The sequence below is a fragment of the Ascaphus truei genome (assembly GCF_040206685.1).
Source record: "Ascaphus truei isolate aAscTru1 chromosome 3 unlocalized genomic scaffold, aAscTru1.hap1 SUPER_3_unloc_4, whole genome shotgun sequence".
Lineage (NCBI taxonomy): Eukaryota > Metazoa > Chordata > Amphibia > Anura > Ascaphidae > Ascaphus > Ascaphus truei.
Window position 1 is genome coordinate 313,782 of NW_027453827.1, and position 15,098 is coordinate 328,879.

At 57.8% G+C, this 15,098-nt stretch overlaps 1 protein-coding gene across 1 annotated transcript in view; it reads left to right on the plus strand.

Annotated features, from left to right (window-relative positions):
* LOC142473341 (dynein heavy chain domain-containing protein 1-like) overlaps positions 1 to 15,098 on the plus strand; it is a 434,059-nt gene that overhangs the window by 286,497 nt on the left and 132,464 nt on the right. Inside the window, exon 24 of the mRNA XM_075580578.1 lies at positions 13,768 to 13,936. Within this exon, the coding sequence (XP_075436693.1) occupies positions 13,768 to 13,936 (169 nt within the window). The remainder of the gene's footprint in view (positions 1 to 13,767; positions 13,937 to 15,098) is intronic.

A 15,098-nucleotide genomic window follows, 5' to 3' on the forward strand; every position in this document is an offset into this window, starting at 1 on the left:
AAACACCCCATACCTCCCACTACACTGGCACCAAACACCCCATACCCCCCACTACACTGGCACCAAACACCCCATACCCCCCACTACACTGGCACCAAACACCCCATACCCCCCACACACTGGCACCAAACACCCCATACCACCCACTACACTGGCACCAAACACTCCATACCCCCCACTACACTGGCACCAAACACCCCATACCTCCCACTACACTGGCACCAAACACCCCATACCCCCCACTACACTGGCACCAAACACCCCATACCACCCACTACACTGGCACCAAACACCCCATACCATCCACTACACTGGCACCAAACACCCCATACCATCCACTACACTGGCACCAAACACCCCACACCTCCCAGTACACTGGCACCAAACACCCCATACCCCCCACTACACTGGCACCAAACACCTCATACCTCCCACTACACTGGCACCAAACACCCCATACCACCCACTACACTGGCACCAAACACCCCATACCACCCACTACACTGGCACCAAACACCCCATACCATCCAGGACACTGGCACCAAACACCGCATACCATCCGCTACACTGGCACCAAACACCCCATACCCCCCACTACACTGGCACCAAACACCCCATACCCCCCAGTACACTGGCACCAAACACCCCATACCACCCACTACACTGGCACCAAACACCCCATACCACCCACTACACTGGCACCAAACACCCCATACCACCCACTACACTGGCACCAAACACCCCATACCACCCACTACACTGGCACCAAACACCCCATACCACCCACTACACTGGCACCAAACACCCCATACACCCCACTACACTGGCACCAAACACCCCATACCTCCCACTACACTGGCACCAAACACCCCATACCCCCCACTACACTGGCACCAAACACCCCATACCACCCACTACACTGGCACCAAACACCCCATACCATCCACTACACTGGCACCAAACACCCCATACCATCCACTACACTGGCACCAAACACCCCATACCTCCCAGTACACTGGCACCAAACACCCCATACCCCCCACTACACTGGCACCAAACACCTCATACCTCCCACTACACTGGCACCAAACACCCCATACCACCCACTACACTGGCACCAAACACCCCATACCACCCACTACACTGGCACCAAACACCCCATACCATCCAGGACACTGGCACCAAACACCGCATACCATCCGCTACACTGGCACCAAACACCCCATACCCCCCACTACACTGGCACCAAACACCCCATACCCCCCACTACACTGGCACCAAACACCCCATACCTCCCAGTACACTGGCACCAAACACCCCATACCTCTCACTACACTGGCACCAAACACCCCATACCTCCCAGTACACTGGCAACAAACACCCGATACCCCCCACTACACTGGCACCAAACACCCCATACCCCCCACTACACTGGCACCAAACACCCCATACCTCCCAGTACACTGGCACCAAACACCCCATACCACCCAGTACACTGACACCAAACACCCCATACCCCCCACTACACTGGCACCAAACACCCCATACCTCCCAGTACACTGGCACCAAACACCCCATACCTCCCAGTACACTGGCACCAAACACCCCATACCATCCGCTACACTGGCACCAAACACCCCATACCCCCCACTACACTGGCACCAAACACCCCATACCACCCAGTACACTGGCACCAAACACCCCATACCACCCACTACACTGGCACCAAATACCCCATACCCCCCACTACACTGGCACCAAACACCCCATACCACCCACTACACTGGCACCAAACACCCCATACCACCCACTACACTGGCACCAAACACCCCATACCACCCACTACACTGGCACCAAACACCCCATACCACCCACTACACTGGCACCAAACACCCCATACCCCCCACTACACTGGCACCAAACACCCCATACCCCCCACTACACTGGCACCAAACACCCCATACCCCCCACTACACTGGCACCAAACACCCCATACCTCCCAGTACACTGGCACCAAACACCCCATACCTCTCACTACACTGGCACCAAACACCCCATACCTCCCAGTACACTGGCAACAAACACCCGATACCCCCCACTACACTGGCACCAAACACCCCATACCCCCCACTACACTGGCACCAAACACCCCATACCTCCCAGTACACTGGCACCAAACACCCCATACCACCCAGTACACTGACACCAAACACCCCATACCCCCCACTACACTGGCACCAAACACCCCATACCTCCCAGTACACTGGCACCAAACACCCCATACCTCCCAGTACACTGGCACCAAACACCCCATACCATCCGCTACACTGGCACCAAACACCCCATACCCCCCACTACACTGGCACCAAACACCCCATACCACCCAGTACACTGGCACCAAACACCCCATACCACCCACTACACTGGCACCAAATACCCCATACCCCCCACTACACTGGCACCAAACACCCCATACCACCCACTACACTGGCACCAAACACCCCATACCACCCACTACACTGGCACCAAACACCCCATACCACCCACTACACTGGCACCAAACACCCCATACCACCCACTACACTGGCACCAAACACCCCATACCCCCCACTACACTGGCACCAAACACCCCATACCTCCCACTACACTGGCACCAAACACCCCATACCCCCCACTACACTGGCACCAAACACCCCATACCACCCACTACACTGGCACCAAACACCCCATACCATCCACTACACTGGCACCAAACACCCCATACCATCCACTACACTGGCACCAAACACCCCATACCTCCCAGTACACTGGGACCAAACACCCCATACCCCCAACTACACTGGCACCAAACACCTCATACCTCCCACTACACTGGCACCAAACACCCCATACCACCCACTACACTGGCACCAAACACCCCATACCATCCACTACACTGGCACCAAACACCCCATACCTCCCACTACACTGGCACCAAACACCCCATACCTCCCACTACACTGGCACCAAACACCCCATACCATCCACTACACTGGCACCAAACACCCCATACCCCCCACTACACTGGCACCAAACACCCCATACCACCCACTACACTGGCACCAAACACCCCATACCATCCACTACACTGGCACCAAACACCCCATACCTCCCACTACACTGGCACCAAACACCCCATACCACCCACTACACTGGCACCAAACACCCCATACCATCCACTACACTGGCACCAAACACCCCATGCCTCCCACTACACGGGCACCAAACACCCCATACCACCCAGTACACTGGCACCAAACACCCCATACCACCCACTACACTGGCACCAAACACCCCATACCATCCACTACACTGGCACCAAACACCCCATACCTCCCACTACACTGGCACCAAACACCCCATACCTCCCACTACACTGGCACCAAACACCCCATACCTCCCAGTACACTGGCACCAAACACCCCATACCATCCACTACACTGGCACCAAACACCCCATACCCCCCACTACACTGGCACCAAACACCCCATACCCCCCACTACACTGGCACCAAACACCCCATACCACCCACTACACTGGCACCAAACACCCCATACCATCCAATACACTGGCACCAAACACCCCATACCCCCCACTACACTGGCACCAAACACCCCATACCACCCAGTACACTGGCACCAAACACCCCATACCACCCACTACACTGGCACCAAACACCCCATACCATCCACTACACTGGCACCAAACACCCCATACCCCCCACTACACTGGCACCAAACACCCCATACCACCCACTACACTGGCACCAAACACCCCATACCATCCACTACACTGGCACCAAACACCCCATACCTCCCACTACACTGGCACCAAACACCCCATACCACCCACTACACTGGCACCAAACACCCCATACCATCCACTACACTGGCACCAAACACCCCATACCTCCCACTACACGGGCACCAAACACCCCATACCACCCAGTACACTGGCACCAAACACCCCATACCACCCACTACACTGGCACCAAACACCCCATACCATCCACTACACTGGCACCAAACACCCCATACCTCCCACTACACTGGCACCAAACACCCCATACCTCCCACTACACTGGCACCAAACACCCCATACCTCCCAGTACACTGGCACCAAACACCCCATACCATCCACTACACTGGCACCAAACACCCCATACCCCCCACTACACTGGCACCAAACACCCCATACCCCCCACTACACTGGCACCAAACACCCCATACCACCCACTACACTGGCACCAAACACCCCATACCATCCAATACACTGGCACCAAACACCCCATACCCCCCACTACACTGGCACCAAACACCCCATACCACCCACTACACTGGCACCAAACACACCATACCATCCACTACACTGGCACCAAACACCCCATACCACCCACTACACTGGCACCAAACACCCCATACCACCCACTACACTGGCACCAAACACCCCATACACCCCACTACACTGGCACCAAACACCCCATACCTCCCACTACACTGGCACCAAACACCCCATACCCCCCACTACACTGGCACCAAACACCCCATACCACCCACTACACTGGCACCAAACACCCCATACCATCCACTACACTGGCACCAAACACCCCATACCATCCACTACACTGGCACCAAACACCCCATACCTCCCAGTACACTGGCACCAAACACCCCATACCCCCCACTACACTGGCACCAAACACCTCATACCTCCCACTACACTGGCACCAAACACCCCATACCACCCACTACACTGGCACCAAACACCCCATACCACCCACTACACTGGCACCAAACACCCCATACCATCCAGGACACTGGCACCAAACACCGCATACCATCCGCTACACTGGCACCAAACACCCCATACCCCCCACTACACTGGCACCAAACACCCCATACCCCCCACTACACTGGCACCAAACACCCCATACCTCCCAGTACACTGGCACCAAACACCCCATACCTCTCACTACACTGGCACCAAACACCCCATACCTCCCAGTACACTGGCAACAAACACCCGATACCCCCCACTACACTGGCACCAAACACCCCATACCCCCCACTACACTGGCACCAAACACCCCATACCTCCCAGTACACTGGCACCAAACACCCCATACCACCCAGTACACTGACACCAAACACCCCATACCCCCCACTACACTGGCACCAAACACCCCATACCTCCCAGTACACTGGCACCAAACACCCCATACCTCCCAGTACACTGGCACCAAACACCCCATACCATCCGCTACACTGGCACCAAACACCCCATACCCCCCACTACACTGGCACCAAACACCCCATACCACCCAGTACACTGGCACCAAACACCCCATACCACCCACTACACTGGCACCAAATACCCCATACCCCCCACTACACTGGCACCAAACACCCCATACCACCCACTACACTGGCACCAAACACCCCATACCACCCACTACACTGGCACCAAACACCCCATACCACCCACTACACTGGCACCAAACACCCCATACCACCCACTACACTGGCACCAAACACCCCATACCCCCCACTACACTGGCACCAAACACCCCATACCTCCCACTACACTGGCACCAAACACCCCATACCCCCCACTACACTGGCACCAAACACCCCATACCACCCACTACACTGGCACCAAACACCCCATACCATCCACTACACTGGCACCAAACACCCCATACCATCCACTACACTGGCACCAAACACCCCATACCTCCCAGTACACTGGGACCAAACACCCCATACCCCCAACTACACTGGCACCAAACACCTCATACCTCCCACTACACTGGCACCAAACACCCCATACCACCCACTACACTGGCACCAAACACCCCATACCATCCACTACACTGGCACCAAACACCCCATACCTCCCACTACACTGGCACCAAACACCCCATACCTCCCACTACACTGGCACCAAACACCCCATACCATCCACTACACTGGCACCAAACACCCCATACCCCCCACTACACTGGCACCAAACACCCCATACCACCCACTACACTGGCACCAAACACCCCATACCATCCACTACACTGGCACCAAACACCCCATACCTCCCACTACACTGGCACCAAACACCCCATACCACCCACTACACTGGCACCAAACACCCCATACCATCCACTACACTGGCACCAAACACCCCATACCTCCCACTACACGGGCACCAAACACCCCATACCACCCAGTACACTGGCACCAAACACCCCATACCACCCACTACACTGGCACCAAACACCCCATACCATCCACTACACTGGCACCAAACACCCCATACCTCCCACTACACTGGCACCAAACACCCCATACCTCCCACTACACTGGCACCAAACACCCCATACCTCCCAGTACACTGGCACCAAACACCCCATACCATCCACTACACTGGCACCAAACACCCCATACCCCCCACTACACTGGCACCAAACACCCCATACCCCCCACTACACTGGCACCAAACACCCCATACCACCCACTACACTGGCACCAAACACCCCATACCATCCAATACACTGGCACCAAACACCCCATACCCCCCACTACACTGGCACCAAACACCCCATACCACCCACTACACTGGCACCAAACACACCATACCATCCACTACACTGGCACCAAACACCCCATACCACCCAGTACACTGGCACCAAACACCCCATACCACCCACTACACTGGCACCAAACACCCCATACCACCCACTACACTGGCACCAAACACCCCATACCACCCACTACACTGGCACCAAACACCTCATACCATCAAGTACACTGGCACCAAACACCCCACACCCCCACTACACTGGCACCAAACACCCCATACCACCCACTATACTGGCACCAAACACCCCATACCACCCACTATACTGGCACCAAACACCCCGTACCCCCCACTACACTGGTACCAAACACCCCATACTGTTACCAAACGTCTCGGTGGCATAGCTCTGGGCGTCTCGGTGTACAGGCGGTATAGCTCTGGGTGTCTCGGTGTACAGGCGGTATAGCTCTGGGCGTCTCGGTGTACAGGCGGTATAGCTCTGGGCGTTTCGGTGTACAGGCGATATAGCTCTGGGCGTCTCGGTGTACAGGCGGTATAGCTCTGGGCGTCTCGGTGTACAGGCGGTATAGCTCTGGGCGTCTCGGTGTACAGGCGGTATAGCTCTGGGCGTCTCGGTGTACAGGCGATATAGCTCTGGGCGTCTCGGTGTACAGGCGGTATAGCTCTGGGCGTCTCGGTGTACAGGCGATATAGCTCTGGGCGTCTCGGTGTACAGGCGGTATAGCTCTGGGTGTCTCGGTGTACAGGCGGTATAGCTCTGGGCGTCTCGGTGTACAGGCGGTATAGTTCTGGGCGTCTCGGTGTGCAGGCGGTATAGCTCTGGGTGTCTCGGTGTACAGGCGGTATAGCTCTGGGCGTCTCAGTGTACAGGCGATATAGCTCTGGGTGTCACGGTGTAGAGGCGGTATAGCTCTGGGCGTCTCGGTGTACAGGCGGTATAGCTCTGGGTGTCTCGGTGTACAGGCGGTAGAGCTCTGGGCGTCTCGGTGTACAGGCGGTATAGCTGTGGGCGTCACGGTGTACAGGCGGTATAGCTCTGGGCGTCTCGGTGTACAGGCGGTATAGCTGTGGGCGTCTCGGTGTACAGGCGGTATAGCTCTGGGCGTCTCGGTGTACAGGCGGTATAGCTCTGGGCGTCTCGGTGTACAGGCGGTATAGCTCTGGGCGTCTCGGTGTACAGGCGGTATAGCTCTGGGTGTCATGGTGTACAGGCGGTATAGCTCTGGACGTCTCGGTGCACAGGCGGTATAGCTCTGGGCGTCTCGGTGTACAGGCGGTATAGCTCTGGGCGTCTCGGTGTACAGGCGATATAGCTCTGGGCGTCTCGGTGTACAGGCGGTATAGCTCTGGGCGTCTCGGTGTACAGGCGGTATAGCTCTAGGCATCTCGGTGTACAGGCGGTATTGCTCTAGGCGTCTCGGTGTACAGGCGGTATAGCTCTGGGCGTCTCGCTGTACAGTCGGTATAGCTCTGGGCGTCTCGATACACAGGCGGTATAGCTCTGGGCGTCTCGGTGTACAGGCGGTATAGCTCTGGGCGTCTCGGTGTACAGGCGGTATAGCTCTGGGCGTCTCGGTGTACAGGCGGTATAGCTCTGGGCGTCTCGGTGTACAGGCGATATAGCTCTGGGCGTCTCGGTGTACAGGCGGTATAGCTCTGGGCGTCTCGGTGTACAGGCGGTATAGCTCTGGGCGTCTCGGTGTACAGGCGGTATAGCTCTGGGCGTCTCGGTGTACAGACGGTATAGCTCTGGGTGTCTCCGTGTACAGGCGGTATAGCTCTGGGTGTCTCGGTGTACAGGCGGTATAGCTCTGGGCGTCTCAGTGTACAGGCGGTATAGCTCTGGGCTTCTCGGTGTACAGGCGGTATAGCTCTGGGCGTCTCGGTGTACAGGCGGTATAGCTCTGGGCGTCTCGGTGTACAGGCGGTATAGCTCTGGGTGTCTCGGTGTACAGGCGGTATAGCTCTGGGTGTCACGGTGTACAGGCGGTATAGCTCTGGGCTTCTCGGTGTACAGGCGGTATAGCTCTGGGCGTCTCGGTGTACAGGCGGTATAGCTCTGGGCGTCTCAGTGCACAGGCTGTATAGCTCTGGGCGTCTCGGTGTACAGGCGGTATAGCTCTGGGCGTCTCGGTGTACAGGCGGTATAGCTCTGGGCGTCTCGGTGTACAGGCGGTATAGCTCTGGGCGTTTCGGTGTACAGGCGATATAGCTCTGGGCGTCTCGGTGTACAGGCGGTATAGCTCTGGGCGTCTCGGTGTACAGGCGGTATAGCTCTGGGCGTCTCGGTGTACAGGCGATATAGCTCTGGGCGTCTCGGTGTACAGGCGGTATAGCTCTGGGCGTCTCGGTGTACAGGCGATATAGCTCTGGGCGTCTCGGTGTACAGGCGGTATAGCTCTGGGTGTCTCGGTGTACAGGCGGTATAGCTCTGGGCGTCTCGGTGTACAGGCGGTATAGTTCTGGGCGTCTCGGTGTACAGGCGGTATAGCTCTGGGTGTCTCGGTGTACAGGCGATATAGCTCTGGGCGTCTCGGTGTACAGGCGGTATAGCTCTGGGTGTCTCGGTGTACAGGCGGTATAGCTCTGGGCGTCTCGGTGTACAGGCGGTATAGCTCTGGGCGTCTCGGTGTACAGGCGGTATAGCTCTGGGCGTCTCGGTGTACAGGCGATATAGCTCTGGGCGTCTCGGTGTACAGGCGGTATAGCTCTGGGCGTCTCGGTGTACAGGCGGTATAGCTCTGGGCGTCTCGGTGTACAGGCGGTATAGCTCTGGACGTCTCGGTGTACAGGCGGTATAGCTCTGGGCGTCTCGGCGTACAGGCGGTATAGCTCTGGGTGTCTCCGTGTACAGGTGGTATAGCTCTGGGTGTCTCGGTGTACAGGCGGTATAGCTCTGGGCGTCTCAGTGTACAGGCGGTATAGCTCTGGGCTTCTCGGTGTACAGGCGGTATAGCTCTGGGCGTCTCGGTGTACAGGCGGTATAGCTCTGGGCGTCTCGGTGTACAGGCGGTATAGCTCTGGGCGTCTCGGTGTACAGGCGGTATAGCTCTGGGTGTCACGGTGTACAGGCGGTATAGCTCTGGGCGTCTCGCTGTACAGGCGGTATAGCTCTCGGCGTCTCAGTGTACAGGCGGTATAGCTCTGGGCTTCTCGGTGTACAGGCGGTATAGCTCTGGGCGTCTCGGTGTACAGGCGGTATAGCTCTGGGCGTCTCGGTGTACAGACGGTATAGCTCTGGGCGTCTCGGTGTACAGGCGGTATAGCTCTGGGCGTCTCGGTGTACAGGCGGTATAGCTCTGGGCGTCTCGGTGTACAGGCGGTATAGCTCTGGGCGTTTCGGTGTACAGGCGATATAGCTCTGGGCGTCTCGGTGTACAGGCGGTATAGCTCTGGGCGTCTCGGTGTACAGGCGGTATAGCTCTGGGCGTCTCAGTGTACAGGCGATATAGCTCTGGGCGTCTCGGTGTACAGGCGGTATAGCTCTGGGCGTCTCGGTGTACAGGCGATATAGCTCTGGGCGTCTCGGTGTACAGGCGGTATAGTTCTGGGTGTCTCGGTGTACAGGCGGTATAGCTCTGGGCGTCTCGGTGTACAGGCGGTATAGTTCTGGGCGTCTCGGTGTACAGGCGGTATAGCTCTGGGTGTCTCGGTGTACAGGCGGTATAGCTCTGGGCGTCTCAGTGTACAGGCGATATAGCTCTGGGTGTCACGGTGTAGAGGCGGTATAGCTCTGGGCGTCTCGGTGTACAGGCGGTATAGCTCTGGGTGTCTCGGTGTACAGGCGGTAGAGCTCTGGGCGTCTCGGTGTACAGGCGGTATAGCTGTGGGCATCACGGTGTACAGGCGGTATAGCTCTGGGCGTCTCGGTGTACAGGCGGTATAGCTGTGGGCGTCTCGGTGTACAGGCGGTATAGCTCTGGGCGTCTCGGTGTACAGGCGGTATAGCTCTGGGCGTCTCGGTGTACAGGCGGTATAGCTCTGGGCGTCTCGGTGTACAGGCGGTATAGCTCTGGGTGTCATGGTGTACAGGCGGTATAGCTCTGGGCGTCTCGGTGCACAGGCGGTATAGCTCTGGGCGTCTCGGTGTACAGGCGGTATAGCTCTGGGCGTCTCGGTGTACAGGCGATATAGCTCTGGGCGTCTCGGTGTACAGGCGGTATAGCTCTGGGCGTCTCGGTGTACAGGCGGTATAACTCTAGGCATCTCGGTGTACAGGCGGTATTGCTCTAGGCGTCTCGGTGTACAGGCGGTATAGCTCTGGGCGTCTCGCTGTACAGGCGGTATAGCTCTGGGCGTCTCGATACACAGGCGGTATAGCTCTGGGCGTCTCGGTGTACAGGCGGTATAGCTCTGGGCGTCTCGGTGTACAGGCGGTATAGCTCTGGGCGTCTCGGTGTACAGGCGGTATAGCTCTGGGCGTCTCGGTGTACAGGCGATATAGCTCTGGGCGTCTCGGTGTACAGGCGGTATAGCTCTGGGCGTCTCGGTGTACAGGCGGTATAGCTCTGGGCGTCTCGGTGTACAGGCGGTATAGCTCTGGACGTCTCGGTGTACAGGCGGTATAGCTCTGGGCGTCTCGGTGTACAGGCGGTATAGCTCTGGGCGTCTCGGTGTACAGGCGGTATAGCTCTGGGCGTCTCGGTGTACAGGCGGTATAGCTCTGGGTGTCACGGTGTACAGGCGGTATAGCTCTGGGCGTCTCGCTGTACAGGCGGTATAGCTCTCGGCGTCTCAGTGTACAGGCGGTATAGCTCTGGGCTTCTCGGTGTACAGGCGGTATAGCTCTGGGCGTCTCGGTGTACAGGCGGTATAGCTCTGGGTGTCACGGTGTACAGGCGGTATAGCTTTGGGTGTCTCGGTGTACAGGCGGTATAGCTCTGGGCGTCTCAGTGTACAGGCGGTATAGCTCTGACGTCTCGGTGTACAGGCGGTATAGCTCTGGGTGTCACGGTGTAGAGGCGGTATAGCTCTGGGCGTCTCGGTGTACAGGCGGTATAGCTCTGGATGTCTCGGTGTACAGGCGGTATAGCTCTGGGTGTCACGGTGTACAGGCGGTATAGCTCTGGGCGTCTCGGTGTACAGGCGGTATAGCTCTGGGCGTCTCGGTGTACAGGCGGTATAGCTCTGGGCGTCTCGGTGCACAAGCGGTATAGCTCTGGCCGTCTCGGTGCACAGGCGGTATAGCTCTGAGTGTCTCGGTGCACAGGCGATATAGCTCTGGGCGTCTCGATGTACAGGCGGTATAGCTCTGGGCGTCTCGGTGCACAGGTGGTATAGCTCTGGGCGTCTCGGTGCACAGGTGGTATAGCTCTGGGCGTCTCGGTGTACAGGCGGTATAGCTCTGGGTGTCTCGGTGTACAGGCGCTATAGCTCTGAGTGTCTCGGTGCACAGGCGGTATAGCTCTTGGCTTCTCGTGCACAGGCGGTATAGCTCTGGGCGTCTCGGTGTACAGGCGGTATAGCTCTGGGCGTCTCGGTGTACAGGCGGTATAGCTCTGGGCGTCTCGGTGTACAGGCGGTATAGCTCTGGGCGTCTCGGTGTACAGGCGGTATAGCTCTGGGCGTCACAGTGTACAGGCGGTATAGCTCTGGGCGTCTCGGTGTACAAGCGGTATAGCTCTGGGCGTCTCGGTGCACAGGCGGTATAGCTCTGGGCGTCTCGGTGTACAGGCGGTATAGCTCTGGGTGTCACGGTGTACAGGCGGTATAGCTCTGGGCGTCTCGGTTTACAGGCGGTATAGCTCTGGGTGTCACGGTGTACAGGCGGTATAGCTCTGGGCGTCTCGGTGTACAGGCGGTATAGCTCTGGGCGTCTCGGTGTACAGGCGGTATAGCTCTGGGCGTCTCGGTGCACAGGCGGTATAGCTCTGGGCATCTCGGTGTACAGGCAGTATAGCTCTGAGTGTCTCGGTGTACAGGCGGTATAGCTCTGGGTGTCACGGTGTACAGGCGGTATAGCTCTGGGAGTCTCGGTGTACAGGCAGTATAGCTCTGGGCGTCTCGGTGCACAGGCGGTATGGCTCTGGGCGTCTCGGTGTACAGGCGGTATAGCTCTGGGCGTCTCGGTGCACAGGCTGTATAGCTCTGGGCGTCTCGGTGTACAGGCGGTATAGCTCTGGGCGTCTCAGTGTACAGGCGGTATAGCTCTGGGCGTCTCGGTGTACAGGCGGTATAGCTCTGGGCGTCTCGGTGCACAGGCGGTATAGCTCTGGGCGTCTCGGTGTACAGGCGGTATAGCTCTGAGTGTCTCGGTGTACAGGCGGTATAGCTCTGGGTGTCACGGTGTACAGGCGGTATAGCTCTGGGTGTCACGGTGTACAGGCGGTATAGCTCTGGGCGTCTCGGTGCACAGGTGGTATAGCTCTGGGCGTCTCGGTGTACAGGCAGTATAGCTCTGGGCGTCTCGGTGCACAGGCGGTATGGCTCTGGGCGTCTCGGTGTACAGGCGGTATAGCTCTGGGCGTCTCGGTGCACAGGCGGTATAGCTCTGGGCGTCTCGGTGTACAGGCGGTATAGCTCTGGGCGTCTCAGTGTACAGGCGGTATAGCTCTGGGCTTCTCGGTGTACAGGCGGTATAGCTCTGGGCGTCTCGGTGTACAGGCGGTATAGCTCTGGGCGTCTCGGTGTACAGGCGGTATAGCTCTGGGCGTCTCGGTGTACAGGCGGTATAGCTCTGGGTGTCACGGTGTACAGGCGGTATAGCTCTGGGTGTCACGGTGTACAGGCGGTATAGCTCTGGGCGTCTCGGTGTACAGGCGGTATAGCTCTGGGCGTCACGGTGTACAGGCGGTATAGCTCTGGGCGTCTCGGTGTACAGGCGGTATAGCTCTGGGCGTCTCGGTGTACAGGCGGTATAGCTCTGGGTGTCACGGTGTACAGGCGGTATAGCTCTGGGTGTCACGGTGTACAGGCGGTATAGCTCTGGGCGTCTCGGTGTACAGGCGGTATAGCTCTGGGCGTCACGGTGTACAGGCGGTATAGCTCTGGGCGTCTCGGTGTACAGGCGGTATAGCTCTGGGCGTCTCGCTGCACAGGCGGTATAGCTCTGGGTGTCACGGTGTACAGGCGGTATAGCTCTGGGTGTCACGGTGTGTCACGGTATAGCTCTGTGTCTCAGGCACTTGTCTCTCCCAGGTTAGGGTATTTACTTGGGGACAGTCGTGTCCTGGTGGGCAGGTGACCGATACTCTTGTCACGTGTCAGCGAGAGGGACATTGGCTTCTGCTTAACAACTGCCACCTGCAGGAGATTTGGACCCCGGAGCTGAGCTGCGCACTCCAAGACATGCTGCAAAATGGGGACGGTGAGAACTAGGGGACACCCTTAGCAATCCACCCCCCTGTTATACACGGCATGGTCCTGCACCCCCCATTACCACCTTTGTGCCCTCTCTCATTATCCCTCCCTCACACACTGCATACCCTCCCTCACACACTGCATACCCTCCCTCACACACTGCATACCCTCCCTCTCTCTCACACTATCCCTCCCTCACACACTGCATACCCTCCCTCTCTCACTATCCCTCCCTCTCTCACTATCCCTCCCTCTCTCACTATCCCTCACTCTCACACTGCATACCCTCACTCTCACACTATCCCTCTCTCACACACTGCATATCCTCCCTCTCACACTCTCCTGCCCTCACACACTGCATACCCTCCCTCTCACACTATCCCTCCCTCACACACTGCATACCCTCCCTCATACACTGCATACCCTCCCTCACACACTGTTACCCTCCCTCACACACTATCCTTCCCTCACACACTGCATACCTTCCCTCCCTCTCCCTCCCTCACACACTGCATACCCTCCCTCTCACACTATCCCTCCCTCACACACTGCATACCCTCCCTCTCACACTATCCCTCCCTCACACACTGCATACCCTCCCTCCCTCTCACACTATCCCTCCCTCACACACTGCATACCCTCCCTCTCTCACTATCCCTCCCTCACACACTGCATACCCTCCCTCTCTAACTATCCCTCCCTCATACACTGCATACCCTCCCTCCCTCTCTCACTATCCCTCCCTCACACACTGCATACCCTCCCTCACACACTGCATACCCTCCCTCTCACACTGCATACCCTCCCTCACACACTGCATGCCCTCCCTCACACACTGCATGCCCTCCCTCACACACTGCATACCCTCCCTCACACACTGCATACCCTCCCTCTCTCTCACACTATGCCTCCCTCACACACTGCATACCCTCCCTCACACACTGCATACCCTCCCTCTCACACTGCATACCCTCCCTCAAACACTGCATACCCTCCCTCACAGACTGCATACCCTCCCTCACAGACTGCATACCCTCCCTCTCTCTCACACTATACCTCCCTCACACACTCCATACCCTCCCTCCGTCTCTCACTATCCATCCCTCACACACTGCATACCCTCCCTCCCTCTCACACTATCCCTCCCTCACACACTGCATACCCTCCCT